General features: G+C 38.9%; 1 protein-coding gene across 2 annotated transcripts in view; it reads right to left on the bottom strand.

The window, feature by feature from the left end:
* Positions 1 to 18,704, bottom strand: part of LOC142157900 (putative methyltransferase DDB_G0268948) — an 89,603-nt gene that overhangs the window by 34,458 nt on the left and 36,441 nt on the right. For both annotated transcript variants that reach the window (XM_075211416.1, XM_075211415.1), the window contains exons 2-6: positions 15,450 to 15,584; positions 7,317 to 7,477; positions 6,788 to 7,001; positions 5,463 to 5,563; positions 2,232 to 2,369 (exon numbers count right to left, since the gene is read on the bottom strand). In XM_075211416.1, the coding sequence (XP_075067517.1) occupies positions 2,232 to 2,369; positions 5,463 to 5,563; positions 6,788 to 7,001; positions 7,317 to 7,477; positions 15,450 to 15,578 (743 nt within the window). In that variant the 5' untranslated portion in view covers positions 15,579 to 15,584. The remainder of the gene's footprint in view (positions 1 to 2,231; positions 2,370 to 5,462; positions 5,564 to 6,787; positions 7,002 to 7,316; positions 7,478 to 15,449; positions 15,585 to 18,704) is intronic.

Below are 18,704 nucleotides of genomic sequence, written 5' to 3'. Positions count from 1 at the left end.
AATTGATGCTTCACTCTTAAATTTGTAAAGATGTTCTGTTGCCTAATCCAATCTCCAATATATCTACATATTTAATCAGTCATCTCTTTATAATGCCAATTTCGGCCAGTTTTCAGGCTGGCAATATAAAGATGGAGCATTGTAAATTGCAAGCACAATTGTTAACCATCAGTGTCTGTCACAAACCAGTAGGTGGCGCCCTGTGTATGGTAGAGGCCATCATCTGACAACTTGATGTTTTCCCCACTATCACATAGTGGTTGGGATGATAATAAGAGATTGTACTGTGACTGAAAACTCTGTCTTCAGAGTCTGTACATAGCTACCATGTACATAAATGCAAACTAACTTATTGACATCAGTTGGCCTGACTGCCGTGATTTTCGCCAACTGTCTTTCTTTGCCACTTCCCTTGCCACAGTTATTTACACTTGTTCTTCTGCATCACACATCTGGGATTCTTGTTTGACCCCTTTCACCTGCATGAACCTGTGATGGGGGTGACTGAGCTACAGCTGACGGTTGACCTAAGGCAGTGATGGGCAGCATGTGGCTGTCCGAGCCATCACCTGTGCATACTTACCAACTTGACAAAGTTGGTTTCCGGGAGAGGTGGGCGTGATGGGGACGGGCCCCCAAAATGCGAGTCATTTTGGACCCAGCCCCCCCCTGTGACGCAATGACGCAAACGCGTCATTTGACAGCGGGGGCCGGGACCAAACGCCGCGAGTCACAGAGAATCGCAGCGTTTGGGAGCTAATTCTGCCCACTTCACTAGGAAGTGGGCACTTCCTAGTGAAGTGGGCAGATCCGGGATATTGCCACACTCACCCAGGAGGTGGGAAAAATGCGGGAGTCTCCCGGACATTCCGGGAGAGTTGGCAAGTATGCACCTGCGGCCCCAGCTCCTTCTTGCTTTATGATCAGATTTGTTTGTTGTAACTTGTAACACTTGATTAAAGTGTCTGCTGACGTATTACTACAGATAGGTGTCTCTTTCTTTGATTATGTATCAACAATCAACAATACAAATGTATTGTTTAAAGTACTATTGAGATTAGGGAAATGTGTGGATCATTTGAAGATTAGAGAGATGCCCACGTAGCCCTTGAAGTGAATCAGGTTGCCAATCACTGACCTGAGCGCTTCATGAGGTATGTGTAATGAAGGATACATACCACAACACATACATGCAAACAGGGGTTACATTTTTACTATAAAGTTATTTATTTCCTTAAAAGTATATACTTTGTATAAGTAAAGCACGACTTGCCAATTAAAAGATGAAACTTTGCAATAATAGTGTTTGTTTATTGTATCTACAACTATCTCTTCTGCCAACTTGATATAACACTATTATCCACACTGTGATTTTAGTAGAACTATTCTTCTCCTGCCAATAGGAATTTTAACTTCTTCATTTTAAAACATATTTATTTATATAGAAAGGTATAATATATAAAAATATTGAAATTTGATGGATCTATGCTTTTTTTTCAAACTGTGAAGATCCATAGGAAAAACCAATCCCCAAATATGTGCAATATTTGAAATCTTCACCCCCGTCAGTATGCATGTGCGTGAAATTCAGAAGTAGTGGTATGGAAAATGTAAGTGAATGGAATATGTTAGTTCTACAATCAAAGCAGTAGGAGAAGTGAGCTTATGGCAGTCCACCATATACTGGCCCAATTTGGCCAGATCATTTAATTATATTGTCCATCAAAAGGTCTTTTTGTGATTGCAGATCTGGCACATAATTGCTCTTGGCTCCCAAAAGTCCTGATTTTCACGGGACTGTCCAAATATACAGAATCTTTAAAGAGGCAGCTACACAATAAGTGGGCGTGGCCTTCAGTAAATATTGGTGTGAATTAAATAGGTGATGAATAAATTGGGGGTGGGACTTATTTTTTTCCTGATCTTGCATTTTCAAATGTTGGAAAGGTAATCACTGTCCCTATGATGCAGCAGTGTGGAACGCTCATCATCTACTCAGGATCATCAAAGCTGCTAAAATATGTTCATCACTAGTTAAAATAAAATAGGCGCATCGTCACTTCTTGTGTTGCACCATTGGTTCCTAAGTGACCCTCCACTTTCCTATCAAACTACTGAAAATGGGTGAAATAATGAGCATGATGGACTTAAGTACATAAACAAATATTACTTTTCATCTATGTTATTTTTTAACAGGTTTTTATGTTTGCTCATGTGTCTGATTTACTTACTTTTTCTCCAAAGTTTGCAAGAAAGCAATGGCTCCATCTTTATCCTTGGTTAGAAACGCGTGGTACATAGGTGAGGCCGCAAGAAAGCCCAAGAGTTCTGCCAATGTCAAGTGATACATTTCAGTGATGCCACTGATTCTGAAAATAAGAAAATACAGAAAGCATTAACATAAAAGATTGCGAGATAGCAGAAGCTACAATGAAACGTTATTATATTATTACATTAATGAATAACTAATGACCATTACATGAATACTAATATCATCTCTATATGTGTGACAGAAAGATTTTGTGTGGCCCAGAGAGAATAGGCTCAAATATTTTGAAAGAACACATAGATCCAGAAATAAAGAAACAAATTGTAGGGTCAACAGGCTTTAATCTATATGTGTCAGTTTGTAATTCATTACTTTTTTCATACATACAGTGAACAAGAGAAGTGGTACTGTGCAGTTCTTAATCCACGCAGAAAAGATCAGATACTCTGAATTATTGCACAATACAGAACAGGGTAAGTAGTATTGAGTATTGTCCATACATACACTAAATCGTATCCACCATACTGAGTATGAAAATCGGTACTGCGAGCAGAATTATACATTTCCCAGGTTCTTCTCATACATATTATACAAACCATGATAACAAATGATGTGTTAGTGAAAGGGTAATTTTTTACTTTCTCTGGCTTGTTGTATTAGCTTAATGAATTTTTTATGGGGTCAGTGATCATCGGGATACTGATCTATGTATGTAAAATTTTGGCTAGGCAGCTAATAGCATAAAGAACTGTCAACAAATGTTTCCCATTACATAAAAATGTGTCAAACACCATTGTCATGGTTCCAGTTTTAACCTCAGGCTCAGTGTCTGGTATTGATAGCCCTTGTAGTACATCCATGTTTGCAAACAATTGCCAGACATCAGCTTCACCCTGCAGCCTTGGGCTGGGCTGTCAGAGAGGAAAGCAACAGAAGGTGTAGATTAGCTTATCACAGCAGAAGCAGTTGAGAGAGGCAGTTGAGTAGAGGAATGTAGAGTAACTTTTGGGGGAAGAGTAAATTGAGAGCCAACAAACAAGAGAGTGATTGAGGCAGCACCAGAGCAATGAAAGAACTGAGGAATATTTTACAGGACTGATGCCAAGGGTCCTAGATAGGTGAACTCAGAGCTAAGAATTATTATTATTATTATTATTACCATGTATTTATATAGCGCCACTAATTCCTCAGCGCTGTACAGAGAACTCACTCACATCAGTCCCTGCCCCATTGGAGCTTACAGTCTAAATTCCCTAACACACACACAGACACACACAATAGGGTCAATTTGTTAGCAGCCAATTAACCTACCAGTATGTTTTTGGAGTGTGGGAGGAAATCAGAGCACCCGGAGGAAACCCACATAAACACGGGCAGAACTTACAAACTCCACACAGTGATCGGGAATTGAACTCATGACCCCAGTGCTGTGAGACAGAAGTGCTAACCACTTAGCCACCGTGCTACCCCATGAGAAAATACTGCTGACAGTTGAATGTGTGCTGAGGCACCATTAAAAATATACTTTACTGAAAGAAATATATGAGCACTGAGGCACCATTTTAAAAGTAAACTCTACTATGAGAAACAAATGTGTGCTGAGGCCCAATTTTGATAGCAAACCTTGATGAAAGAATTGTATGTACAGTGAGGTACCATTTTAAAAGAAATGCTTCTAAGAGAAATTAATTTGCCCTGAGACACTATTTTCAAAGTAAACACTGTTGGGAGCAACACAACAATGTGATAGAGTGCTTCAGGGTATATAGTGGGTACAGCATTGTGAGTACAAATTATCCTGCAAATTACAGATAAGGCCTTACCACCAGTTCTATAGTCACATTTCACATTGTTGTTGTTAGACCACTGTAAACCTACTTATATATTGAAGCCTCCAACACATGACATCCCACCAAGTAACCCAGGTTACCAACTCTACTGCACCTCAGAGACTGTTTTTAAACATGCACTATACATGCAAGTTGCTTTCAGAATTCACTCAGGCCCTAGGACAGCACTTTGACGTGCACTAGGCAGACTATCCGGACACACTGGTGCAAAACCAAGGTGTTTGTGATGAGCATGCAATACACTTTGTACATGATACCCAGTGTTTCCTTACTTCTTTTAGATAAAGTTTTTTTCCTATTTATAACTGTATTTTCTGTGGTATTGGTGGCCAGTGGTCCCTGCACACTGCCTGAGATGTGTAAACGCAGTGGCCTAGTGGTTAGCACTTCTGCCTCACAGCACTGAGGTCATGAGTTCGATTTCTGACCATGGCCTTATCTGTGTGGAGTTTGTATGTTCTCCCTGTGTTTGCGTGGGTTGCCTCCGGGTGCTCCAGTTTCCTCCCACACTCCAAAAACATACTGGTAGGTTAATTGGCTGCTATCAAAAATTTACCCTAGTCTGTCTCTGTCTGTCTGTGTGTGAGTCTATATTAGGGAATATAGACTGTAAACTCCAATGGGGCAGGGACTGATGTGAATGCGTTCTCTGTACAGCGCTGTGGAATTAGTGGCGCTATATAAATGATGATGATGATGATGTAATAGTCCAGCAGCTTAGAGCTTTGGATCTGTTAACTGCAGGGATGACCAATCCAACTGAGCTGTATGACCTCCGTCCACTCGAATCAGTTGGTTTCAGCCAACAAAATCTCATTTATTAATTTCATGGAAAAAAGTTGTGTAAATCCATAACGTAATATCAGTTTCAATGATGCGGTTGATTTATCTATTTAAAAGGGCAGCTGTGGTGGTCTAATCTTCTGAGACCATAAGAGAAATACAGTCAGTGGCGGATCCAGGGGGGGGCGATGGCTTGCTGCTGACGGCTGCACACTGTGCAGGTCCGTTCAGCATTGACAGTGTGCTGCCCAGCTGCTCTGATTGTGTTTTAAACACAAACAGAGCAGCGGGAGAGCAGACTGTCATTGCCGAGCGGACCTGCACATACTGTGCAGCCGCCAGCAGCCTTAGAAATTAGAAAGGGGGTGGGGCCTAAATCGCCCCCCCTAAAATCGCCCAGGGTAGAACAGTTGCCTAGATCCGCCCCTGAATACAGTATATTTTTGATACTTGTTGCCCATTAGATATAATAGTAAATTCTTCATGATTAAGATTACGCAAATCATATGATTTCTGTATATGTATTGCAAATATTGATGATATTTATATTACACTCTTACCTTTGCTTGTCAGCTAATGGCAAGGCATCAAATATTTCTTGATACTGAGATCGCATGATGTTACAGATGTCATTTTCCATTGTGAAAAGTTTACCAGAAGCCTGTTAGTTTGTTTTTTAAACAAAAAAGTTAAAGGATTGAGTAGCAGGTTTATATTAAATGAAAATATAAATCCGATATAGATGTGAAGAGTATCTTTATCTAGTATCATGTATGTTATCTTTTGTATGCCTTCATTGTATAAATCATAGGGTTTGATATTTATTGACTTTAAAGGCTTACTTGTTAAAAACACACTGTGCTGAACGGCTATGCTTCTCATGTGTCCCCTTGGATTTAATACATAAATACACCAATATAATGGGATTAAGTGATGTCACAATACACAACTGTTATTACAAATTCATATGCAATCACGACTGCACTTGCCATACCTTTAACTCTCATAAGCACCAAGGTGCTCGTTAGAGTTGGATGTAGATAAATGTATTTGTATATGTACGCATTTGTCCGTATCTAGACTTTTGTGTATGATTTACCTGTGACCCCTAACACCTTAGTGTGGATGCGCGGAGAGGAGTAATGGGGTAAGGAAGCATGGACTGAGTACATTAACGGTATTTTTCACATAATTTTGAAATAACCAGTGGCCTGATTCATTAGTGTTCTTATTTGCCGTTTTTTGATTATCTTAAGCAAATCCACTCTGTGCATGCCCATAAAAGGGAGATAATAAGCAAAATCCACTGTGTAAGTGAAATTCCATCTTAACTTCACTCTTATCTCCCTGTTTCTTCTTAAAATAAGCATCTTAACTTTTGCACAAGATAAGATCACTAATGAATCAGGCCCTAGATGTAAACGTGTTTGTTCATAATTGTTGACACAATTTTTTTCCTGTGCATATGACACTTAATTGCATTATTATATTGTCACTTTACTACTAACCAAGCCACATCTCTGCACTATTCTTAGGCATAAGTATACCTATTTGTATGCCTTATCTATGTCTAGAGTAAATATTACTGATTTTGAACTTAACACATCTTGAGATCAGGTCAACTCACCCTATACATGCAAGTACGCTTTTTTGCATGCTTTTTTTCCAACGTACTTTTGGTTCGCAAATGCGTCCAACTGTAAATGATCCCATTAATGTTTTCCACTATTAACCTACCATACCCCCAATTAGCTCTGTCCAGTTGGAGTCTAACATATGAAGTTGCTGCTGTTGTACATTTTTGTTCGCTGTATATGCTCTCAGACCCTGCATACAGTTTGTGATGTCACGTAAACATATTGATACATTTAGAATCTATACTCACCTCAGTAAGAATGTTTGTTAGTTTCTCTGAATAATTCTTATAGCCTATGCTAAACTTTGGAATGAAAGAATGCAATGCAACGCAGCCTCTATTCTTAAGAACTCGAGCTACTTCTAGCACAAATTTGTCTACGGGGAACCAGTGCGCAGCAACATCTGCATTTAATAAATCCACAGAAGCATCTTCCAAAGGCATCTTCTCAACTGACGCAACCCTGTAACGAGAAGGTAAAGGTGGTCACTCTGTGTACACACATTACTACACAGACAGCTCTGTGGGTGCTTGAACACCCTTAATATATGTGCTGCTAACCATGTCTATGCACTGCATTTTTCTGTCATTTTGGCAGGGCAGGGGTATCAAGAGAACTTTCAATCATTTTAAATGTTGGCTCTTATGACTACAGATATTTTTAGGCTTTGGTCTCGTGGCAAAGAGATGCTTTAGAATGATATTTATGAAGTTATGGAAACACTTGCATAATTCTGTCAACAAATTCTTCAGATTTAAGACATACAAGATTACTCACTGGTAAGTAATATTCTCCTGTGGTGTAGATCTTTTTGCTTCGATTATCTGACTCTCACTAATGTCTATTCCAATCACTTTGCTGAAATATTCTGTCAGTTGTCGGCTTGATCTCCCTGTTCCACAGCCAGCGTCTACTACCAGTCCAAAGGGTTTCCCCTTCTGAAGGAAAAAGAAAAATATATGTCCATCTATCCTTATTGTGAGTTACTTCAGCTTCATTTATTCAAATAACAAAAATCAATGAATAAAATTGTAGATCTCTAAATAAATTAAGACGACTCATCAATATTAACCTACTATTTAATAACACATTTAAACATATGCAGCTGTCACTGTTCTTTCGAGCTTTTTTCCATGTGGAAATGTAAGACCCCCTCCTGTCTACTGAAGTCTCCTAGTGTCTCAAGACTATGTGAGTACCAATATGTTTTATCAAAAGCTAGACCTCACAGAATTGTATATAAATACTAGCAGAATACCCGGCGTTGCCCGGGATTTAAAGAATGTTTATTTACAAAAATCAATCTAAATATTAAACATACATGTAAATATCATGTTAAAATTGGACCAGTAGAAGGTGAAAAGTGAAAATGTCAAACTGTATTTGAACTGTATATGATGGAACGAACCGATAAACAATTACTTCAAAACAGCTTGATAAACTATATTTCTCGTTTCTTCATTTGGGGCAAATACATACAAATTTCTTGGTGATCCAACTCTTGAGCACACAACGTAAAACTGTCCATGAGAAAAGCAAGGTGATTCCAAGTGGAGTCCAGCTACATGTAAAGATTGTCCTTGGGCCTTATTGATAGACATGGCAAAAGCTAAATGAACTGGAAATTGTAGACGCTTAAATTGAAATGGCATATCAGATGGAATGAGAGGTATGCGTGGAATGAAAGCATTGTCACCTTTTGCACAGCCTGTCAAAATAGTTGCTTCAATGACATGAAAATGGAGCTTTTGGACTACTAATCTTGTACCGTTACAAAGTCTTGGAGGATTTAAATTTCTGAGAAGCATAATGGGTGATCCAATCTTCAGTACCAGGTTATGCCGTGGCATTCCGGGAGGTTCTAAAGAGTTTAAAAAATCAGTAGGATAGTGCACAGCCTCATTTTCTTTAACAACGGTATCTATTGATTTGTATAATATGGCTTCTCCAGGCAACTCTTCTTGAATCTTTAAGTTGATGTTGTTTACACAATTATTTTTTGGTGCAAGAATCGCACGTTCGCAAAGCCACTTATGCTCTGTAAAATGTTGTTGAATATTTGGAAATACTTTTGCCTTGAGTTCTTCAACAGACACAACTGTGTTACAAAGTGTTTCTCTGAGTTTGAAGAGACCAGTTACTGGATGAAGCGGCATTAAACCATTCCCAATATTTAACAAATGATCAGCAAACTGATCGTCCATTGTGTTGCCATGCAGAGAAACTCTCATATTTGTGGTTAGTCGCAAAGTGCGAACATGCCTCCAAAAATGTGATGATTTAAGGCATGCATTAATTTCATCCGCCATTGTTCCTTTTGGAATGACCGGCAATGTTTGTCGAAAATCTCTAGCCAATACAACAGTGACTCCACCCATTAGTAAATAATTGCCTCTTAAAAATTGAAGTGTTTGATTGAGGGCCTGTAAAGCATTTTTGTGTGACATGGTGCATTCATCCCATACAATGACCTGACATTCCTGCAGAATCTGAGCTTTTTCTGTTCGTTTAGTGATATTGCAGACGGGAGTTTCACTTCGGGCCAAATTAAGCGGTAACTTGAAAGCTGAATGTGCTGTTCTTCCACCAGGGAGCAAAGTTGCAGCAATTCCAGAAGAGGCCACAGCAATAGCTATCTTGGAATGTACTCGAATTTTAGCAAGTAACAACTTGATGAGAAACGTCTTACCTGTTCCTCCGGGTGATCCAGAAAAAATATATTTCCCCTTTTTTTTGGAACTTCTTCCAAGATGGTAGTGTAAGCAGCTCCTTGATCATCCGTCAGAAGCGGTTCATTCTGTGATATGTAACTTCTCAGTTCTTCAGTGTTGTATGATGTCTCTCTAATCATCTCTGTAGTGATTATATTAGATATTCTGTTGGGAGGAGAAAGGCCGATGTCCTGGATTGTTTTGCCTATCATTTCTAAAACCTTGTCTTCAATAAGGATGAGAGTTTGATTGAATATTGCAGGGGTAAATTCAACATTGGCACCAGAATTCATCATTTGAGCTTGGAGACGTATGTCTTAAGAAAGACTCTCTTTGTGTGTATTCCATAGTTTCATGGGATCTGCAACTCCACAATTAACGATGATGATTGCAAATAGAATCCTCAGTTTTTTTGGTGATTTAGTCTCAGCAGCCTCCAACATAGTTATATCCCAATGTGCATCATCTTCCAACAAACCTCTCCTTAGGCAGGCCTCACGAAAAGTGTGACAAACTTCCCCATCAACAGTCCTAAGGTCTTCGAAGGAAGTAGAACCTGTAACGGTGAAAAGCAAATGTCGGAGATAGAAGCATTCAAAATTTGTGAGATGTACCGTGTAAACACGGCCAAGGGCTTCTGTTGCTCTGATACCAGGATGACCATCTACATTGACCCCCTGTTTTCTGCGTATAAAAACCTTTTGAGATGCATTCCACGTGTAATATTTGGGCAGCTCACAGTACAGCAGGGTTCTTGCAAAGTCATCATTTTGACACAGTTCGAAGAAAGAAGTCAATGTTGTTTTTGGTGGATGCAGAATCCTCTGTTGTACATTTTCTTCAGTGAAATAAACACGCTGGCCATTTTCCAGGTGTACATTGAGGTGAAGAACTGAAGGGAACCTATCATGAATTGGAAAACTAAAAATTCTCCAAACTGCTTCATTGCTACTAATGTACCTGCCCATTTGGTAGTTTTCTATCTCGTTGATAACAGATCCGTCTTGTTGAAAAGAAAAAACTGCTTAATCGCTGCCCTTATTGACATATTTGCAGATGTATTTGATGGACTTCACGGAGCTGCAGTATTCAACATTAATGTGGGCCTGAAATAACCTTGACAGTAAAGGACAGTAAGGGACAACCCACTTGTTATCAATGTCAACTTCTCTGTAGGAATTTCCAATTTTTACCTTGATCTTCGTAACTCTTCCACCATCTTCAGGACTTCTCCTTCTGTATAGGGGATAGCCATCTATTCCAGTCAGAGTTTCCTTAATAAGATTCCTTGGGTAATTATTTGTACACTTGCCTTCTTTCATGCATGGAGAAGTAGGATTTATAGTTCCGCAAGGTCCATGTATCATATTTTTCACGATGACTTCAAATAGGACGGGATCTTCTTGAGGATCTGGAATTTCAGCTGATATAATCGTATCAACGTCACTCGATACAATCTTGTTTTTGAGCCACACCAAAACATGTGCATGAGGCAAACCTCTCCTCTGCCACTCAATAGTGTACATCCAACATCGGACTTGACCGAAGATGTTTAATTTTGTAATGAAGTTCAGGAACTGTATGAGCTTCTGGCGAAACACTCTTGCGGTCAAATCATGCCGATCAAATTGTTTCTGGCCTTCCATCAATTCTGCTTGAATGTCATGCCAACTGGGATTGCAAGTAAAAGTTATAAAGAGGTCAGGTCTCCCATAATTCCTTACATACGTCATAGCATCTTGTGTATATTCGTGCATGTGACGTGGACTTCCAGTGAAAGTTGAGGGCAAAATAACCAATTGACCTACTTCTGTAGAGTAAGCATCGTTGTTCATAGCATCTCGGAGATGGATGCACTTATCTGCACGGAGCTTCTTCTGGTTATGTTTGACATACAAAAGTCGTTCACTTTCTATTTTGGCGAACATGTCTACAACAAATTGAAGGAAAAGTCGGCGGCATCGTACAATAAGGTTGAAATCATTTTCTCGCACCATCAACCTATAAGAATAAAAATTCATACCAGATACTTTTTTAGCTGAAGGTGCTCCTGTTGTTGGATCAACTTGCTTGATTTCAAAATGGTATCCATCTTCTCCCTGCCAAAAAATAAGCGGATATTGCAAAGCATCATATGATCTATGTGTTTCACATACACGTTGAAGGCGATTGTCTTTTTTCTGCAAAAGAATGTCCCTCTGATTAAATTCATTCCCTGCAATAACAACTGCCACCTCATTTATAACTGGGGCATTGAAACGTCGCTCGTGCTCTCCAGCGGGTGTCCTGTCAGCTCGAATAACTAACCTGTAATCTTCTGTCGGCATATGATCCAGTGCAATTTTGAAGCTTTGTACATAATTGTTATATGTATCAAAAAATGACTGTAACTGTAAGATAATATCCGCACGTGTTCCCAGAATAGTGGTGCAACGATGCTGTGGCTGTTCCCGTTCATCTCCCATAAAATATATTTGAAGGAACTGGTGCTCTTCATTTTCAAGGGGTAACATGGCTCCAATTCTATGATAAACTTGCCCTTGAACTTTAAATGTTGGCATAAATCCCCGTTCAGCAACAATGCTCGTTGAGCCAAATGAAGTCATTTGAAAAGCAGAGTTGTACTGTCTGATGTTCTGAAGAAAATGTTTTGATGCATCCCTTTCATTGGCCATAAGTGACTTTAGTGGTTCTGGAGGTGTTTGAAGTACAGGCAACTTTACTTTTCCATTACAGCAACACATTCCTTTACTTTCGCCACTCCACTTCAGAGCACCACAATGAGGGGAGGCATGTTCCATCCTTCCAATGACAAAGCTTTCTGAAATAGCCGCTGCACTTACTGGATTGTAAACAAAAGCTGCACCTTGTAATTCTAAACTGGTAGATCTCATAGCAACTTGTCTTGTTCTTTCAGCTTCTAGCCTTGCATTTCTTTCTTGCTCAGATTCTGCAGCACTGGCAACAGCATGAGCTGTGCGATCAGCTTCCAGCCTAGCAGATCTTTCTTCTGGAGATTCCTCAGCTCTGGCAACAGCATGAGATGTGCGATTACGTTCCCGCCTTGTATTTCTCGCTTGCTCAGATTCTGCAGCATTGGCAACAGCATGAGCTGTGCGATCCGCTTTCAGCCTAGCAAATTGTTCTTCCGGAGATTCCTTAGCTCTGGCAACAGCATGAGCTGTGCGATCACGTTCAAGTCTTCTAAATCTTTGTTCTTGAGATTCCACTGTCCGAGAAGATTGTTTATTTGCCACTAACATTTTATTCCTTGTGGAATTGTTTTTATTTCCACCATATCTAGCTCTTTTCTTTCGTGGCATTTTATTATTTCAAGTTTATGCGTACCAGGAAAGAACAATAAAATATTAAGAAAGATAATATGTGCACAACTGCTAACACATTTGTAAAAGAAAAGACAAATACATAGGAAGACAGAAGGACAGCAGTCTCCAGGCCTCAGCTAGAGCCACTGTTGCCATGGTGATGTGGCATCAACTTCCTGTATGCCATGAGGTTAGATAGTTATATGTGTAATGTGCAGTGATGAGCAGCAGATGCCTCAGCTTTTGTTGGGGCTGCTGTTGTCATAGTGACGCTGTCACAGCCGCTTCCTCTTATTTTTCCGCCGTGGCCCGAATTACCCGAGATCCTCCGCAGTGTTGAAAACTGTGGATTTGTATAGAAAGATAGAAGGACAGCAGTATATAGGCCTTACCTTGTTTTTGGGGCCACCGTTGCCTGGGATTTTAGTAATGAACCTGTAGAGATTTAAGTAATATGCCCCCACAATATTTGTTGTCAGATTAAAAGTCATATGTGTATCAAGTTTGGTGTAAATTTGTTCCAGACATTCCAGAGTTATGGTCGTTTTCGATGATTTTTAGGTGTTACCCCCCTCGCCACCCCCATCCTCAGGAGTGCTAGGGGTGTCTTGCCCCCACAATATTTGTTGTCAGACTGTAAGTCATATGTGTACCAGGTTTGGTGTAAATTGTTCCAGACATTCCAGAGTTATGGTCGTTTTCGATGATTTTTAGGTGTTACCACCCTTGCCACCCCCACCCCGTAATGAATTTCAATTTTAAATTTTTAAAGTTACCTTCGTCATGTTTTAATACACTCGTATGCAAAATTTCATGATCTTCGCTTGAAAAATGTGGATTTGTATAGAAAGACAGACAGAAGGACAGAAGGACAGAAGGACAAATTTTCTCTTTTATATATTAGATGATCTTTAAATTAAGCACAACTTATTATTGCAAAATATATATTTTACCTTTTTTCGCATATTATACCAAAAGGATTTTTAGATTGACTCTAATATTTTTTAAAAGTCTCTTAATATGATAAGCTTACAAAACCAATCTAGACATGTCACCCCAATAGCTACATTTTATTGAACTGCATATTAATGAGCTTTCTCAACTTTCCTTCAGCAATCAGTATGTTTTATTAATTTTTGCTCAGGGACAGATCACATACAAGTAAGGGCTTATCTAAGAAAGCAACAGTTATAGAGACTTCAACCACTTACAGAAGAAAATATGCCTTAGACCAACCCAACTTAATAATTAGGCAAGCTAGCCAATGCAAGAACTTGACTAGGAGTAGAGATGCTCTAAACATCTTGCAAAAAAATGTTTTAGAATTCAGAATAATGTGATAAGACAAAAATTCATACTTTCGTCTTTTCAACTAATTAGCAGTAACCCTGTATTTTTTGAAATTGTCCATGAACACGTTAATGAGGCTTTTGGAAGAAAATAGGAGTGGCTGTAAAGAAATAGAGTTTAAATGAACATTGAATCAATTGTAACCCATGCTGTTATCAGAAAATAAATATGCATTTGATTGATTTTAGGGGTTGGGCCTGTTTGCAAGAATAATGCTCCCCTCCCCTCTTTATATGTGACAAGGGGAGAGGGGTGGAGGAACATATGTGACATATGCTCTCACCTACTCACTTATGCTTCCATATTATTCTCAATTATTCACCTGTGACCCAATACTCCCACCCTGCTCCACAAATTCCTACCTGCTGGTGTGTCCATTGCAGAAGGGCTCAAGACTTCACAGCAGCTGCTCTGCACAAACTGCTGATATCATTGAGCAGCCACATGTGTTTTGTAGTGGAGCACTCTGATCCCTCCTCAGCCAGACAGAACAGCATGGTAAAAGCTGCTGGTAGGCGAGGATAAAGAGAGATGCATAACATAGGACGTACCTCCAGACTTCTCCTACAGTCAGGATAAAGTCTTGTTTGTCCAGAATAGTTCCTCAAAATTGGGACTGTGCTACCAGAATAAGGACATATGGCAGGTTATGCTACTCTTTCTTACCTCTTCACAAAGCTTTCACTACCTGTCTTTGTTTTTTAAGCTCTGTTGCTGCTTAGCTAGAACCTAGATTGTTGGGGCCCTGTTTGAAAAAGAAGATGGCACTATTTATCTACTGGAAGCCAGGTAACAGGTGAACACTTGAGCTCTCCCTCCTACCAACTAGCCCGAACAATAAATTAACAGCAGCCACATTTAATGAATAGGCCTCTTTCCCACAACTAGCCCTGTCATTAATACAGAGAACTCACATCACATTATTAGCCACTACAATATAATAGCAGCCCATATCTACTCCATATTACATTAATAGCTCCCACCAGCAACTACATTACATTAATATCTTCACATTACACTAATAGCCCACAATATTACACTAGTTGACCCATCCAATCCCCACATTACTTTAATAGCCTTATTTTATAACCTTAATATCCTCCACAAACACATTACATTTATAGACCCCACATTATATTAATAGCCTCGAACAGCACTGACATTAAACCAATAGCCCCACTACATAACCCTTATACTCTCCTCCACACACATTACATCAACGACCTTCCCTCCTGTACATTAATGCCCTCCAAACAGTCTCAACAGAATAGAGAATTCTTCATATCTTTCACATCAGCCAGCATGTAATCTATTGCAAACAAAAAAATAATATGTATCAACCCTTTGTAAGAAAAATATTTCAGCTCTTCACAAATTTGAACATCAGATGGAATGAAATTTAAAGTGAACTTTGTAAGTTACAGAGAAATTAAATGTGCTATAATTCCCCAAACCTTAATTCACTATTGCATTTGCTTATAATTTCTTTATGCGCAGCAAATCTTCGGTACTTATTTACTTACCTTCTCTTCCAAGTAGCTTAAAACAAGGTTCATAACATTTTTGGAAACAGGGCACATATGATCCTGATAGATTTTAGAATATTCTTCATCGCTAAACACATCATTATCCATCTGTACAGTTCTGAACATTGATAGCTGTCAAGAAATTGAATTACAAACATGGTTTTAAATTGACGTTTTTCAAGGAAAGTTTTCAGAAAGATTTGTTTTCAAATAGATTAAAAAAAACTATAGTGTACATGTCCCCAACTACTAACAGATACAATGCAGAAATCATGTTTTACATTTACTACAGTATATTACAAACAGTATTAAGATTCTAAAAAGAAAAACAACTACACCCTCCACTCATGCAGTGCTACTACTGGAAGTTTTGGATCCAAATAACAAAATACAAAACAATCCCATTGCTTGGTGGCTAGTATACAATAAATAAATCATTCCTAAAATCACTCCGTTTTCAGTCCTGCTCTGAAAATGAATTCACTGCTGTCCTTTGAACTGCTAACAAAACAGGCCTCTTTAGGATCCCAAAGTGAGTGTATTGATTTTTGATGTTTCAGTCTCAATGACTTCACTCTAAACAACCAACCCCTTAAAAAAGGACCAACGAATAGAAGCAAAATTGAATATTCAATATATATGCAATCACTTACATCAGAAAATGAGTGACTTGAACATTGATCCATCGGTGTGCATGTAATGGGGCTCTCACTGTTCTTTCTTTTTGTGTTCCAGGTTTGAAATGCAGCACACTCTCCTATTCACCCAAGCCTTGTGTTTAAACACAAATGGTGGGAGTACCAAACAATCTTCTCAAAGGCTAGACCTAATTGTATATTTTTATGAGATTGGACTAGGGTCACCGTCTTCTGGGGTTGATGACTCACTTCATATACATCAGCCAAAGATATCACAACAGACCAGTGCTTTGGTTTAAATAGCTGCAGCTAGTTTTATTCACCAACAACAAATTGAAACAAAAAGACCTAGCCTGTCTGGCTTCCAACTAATACACAGGACCACCTTCTCTGAAGTGAGGGACCTAGTGTCCCACACACACATACAAAACAATAGCACTTACTGGTCATAAATTGTAAAGTCTCTCAACAGGCATTTACCTGCTCCCCAGGCTTTGAGAGATTGAATGAACTGCCTAGCAGCCTTTTAGCAACACTTCATCAGGTGCAACTCCTAGCTGGCCAGCACTGAAAGTTGTAAGACCCATAATGAGTCTTATGAATGGAGCTAGCCCATGTCTCTCCATTCATAACCCCAGGGACCCTTATGCCAGCTTTTTCCAATAGCTGAAAACCCCCTTTATGTGTATGGACTGATGGATGTTCCTGTGAGTCATACTTTTTCTGAATGTATAGCACATACGTCAGATATTCAATTTCACATACAGTATATTCATTTGTCCTTTTTTTTTGTTCTTTGAGTCTGACAGGATGAAGAGTGAAGCCATAGGTATTGGAGCATCAAAAGACCATAAAATCCTCCAGAGATTCTAAGGACTGTTACTGCTAACATAAGAGGCTCCCCAGAGTCAAATTCCCAGGTAGACTGCATTCATACTGAACATAGGTCTGTCTGGGGTCTCCATTGCAATATCACAAGAGGAGCTCTGATTGGCTCCTCTTGTGATGGGTTTTTGTTTGCTTTTTTTAAACTTTTACATTGTGTCTGGTGAGACCCGGGTCCCACCATTCATAGTGCAGGCTTCTCGGGGCAGACCAGGGAATTACACCACCAAAAGACCCGGGTCTAATTCCCGGGTCTGATGACCTGGGAAATAGATCTGGGACCATTCATACTGCACCTCGACCCGGATCGTCTGGGCTTGCCCTGGCAAATACTTGGGTTTTTGGTGCAGTATGAATGGGGTATGAGAGAGAATGCATTGTTACAATGCTCCAAGATGTCTCTAGTGATCACAGTGTGATTTAAATGTAACAAGATGCGCATACAATGCAATGATAAGGAGATTTATTAAAGACTACAAGTAAGCAAAAAAATAGATATTGTATAAAGAGAGCTGTACTAAATGGTTCTTGCTATATTGCATTATTCATGGTCAATATTAAACTTATAAGATGGTGATACAATAATATATATTTTGTCTGTATTACCCTGCATTTTATTGCTATGTTTGTTCCCTATTGTAAAGTGCTACAGAAATTGACAGTGTTATATAAATAAATTTTGATGATGGTGACTGAATTGTGATTGGGTTGAGTTGAACCTAATCATACTCTGATTATGTAACCTAATAGTCAGCTATTAAAGTGTATATAATGCCCAATACATAGTGTAAGAGTTCAGTAACTTAAAATAATAAATCATTATGATATTGTGTTGTGACGGTTACAGTGAATGTAAGAAATGATTAGCTATGATTAGTATCAGTTTAATTCTCATAAGTACACAGTTATTGGGTTAGTTTAAACCAGATTTTTGGCGGTTCCCTGAGGCAAGACGCTTACGCAGCTGTTAGAGTGAGTTGCCCCCACCTTTGGAGAATAAACGTTTGATCTGACCCATGACCAGCATTCTTCTGGAACATCATAAACCCTGAACCAGTAAAGAACTTGGTTAGTGTTACCTTTGTGTACATTGTGACATCATCAATGTTTTATGAAACCAAACTGTGTATAAACTTGCCACTAGTAAACAGTAAAAGTCTCTTTGACTACAGACTTCGGGATTTATGAGCTGTTGCTGGATTCAGAGTGCACGTATGCATCGGTTATACTTTGTTACTTATTTTTTTACTGCTAAATCTCTTTGTGTTTTGGAACCACGCTAATAGCATCAGACAGTAGAAACAAAAATAACACTGTTTTAATTGTTTTAATGAGTTAATGCGCAGAACAACAAATACTCCATTTTCACAGTTTTTAATTATTTCAATATAACCATGGGATACTAGGTGGTATAAGTATTCGTTTAAATGAATAATAACATTTTAATTGTAATGAAGTGATATATTGTACTCTAAAGTCCCCCAAAATGGAATACTTTTTTCTTTCCTTCTCTCAATGGAACAGACAGATAATGCAACAGTATATTATTTGAACCTCTTATAGTGATTTTAGGGCCACAGGACCCTCAAAACATTATATAATTCATTCCAATCATTTGTACAGCTACAATTCATACTAATCTAGTGCCACATAACTGTCATAGTGGTAGTCAATACCCTGTCTGATTCAATGTATATAATTTAATGTAGAGTATTATGAGCCATGTTTA

The sequence above is a fragment of the Mixophyes fleayi genome, chromosome 5 (assembly GCF_038048845.1).
Source record: "Mixophyes fleayi isolate aMixFle1 chromosome 5, aMixFle1.hap1, whole genome shotgun sequence".
In the NCBI taxonomy this organism is placed as follows: domain Eukaryota; kingdom Metazoa; phylum Chordata; class Amphibia; order Anura; family Limnodynastidae; genus Mixophyes; species Mixophyes fleayi.
The sequence above is the reverse complement of the archived record's forward strand: the minus strand, read 5'-3'. Positions and strand labels throughout refer to the sequence as shown.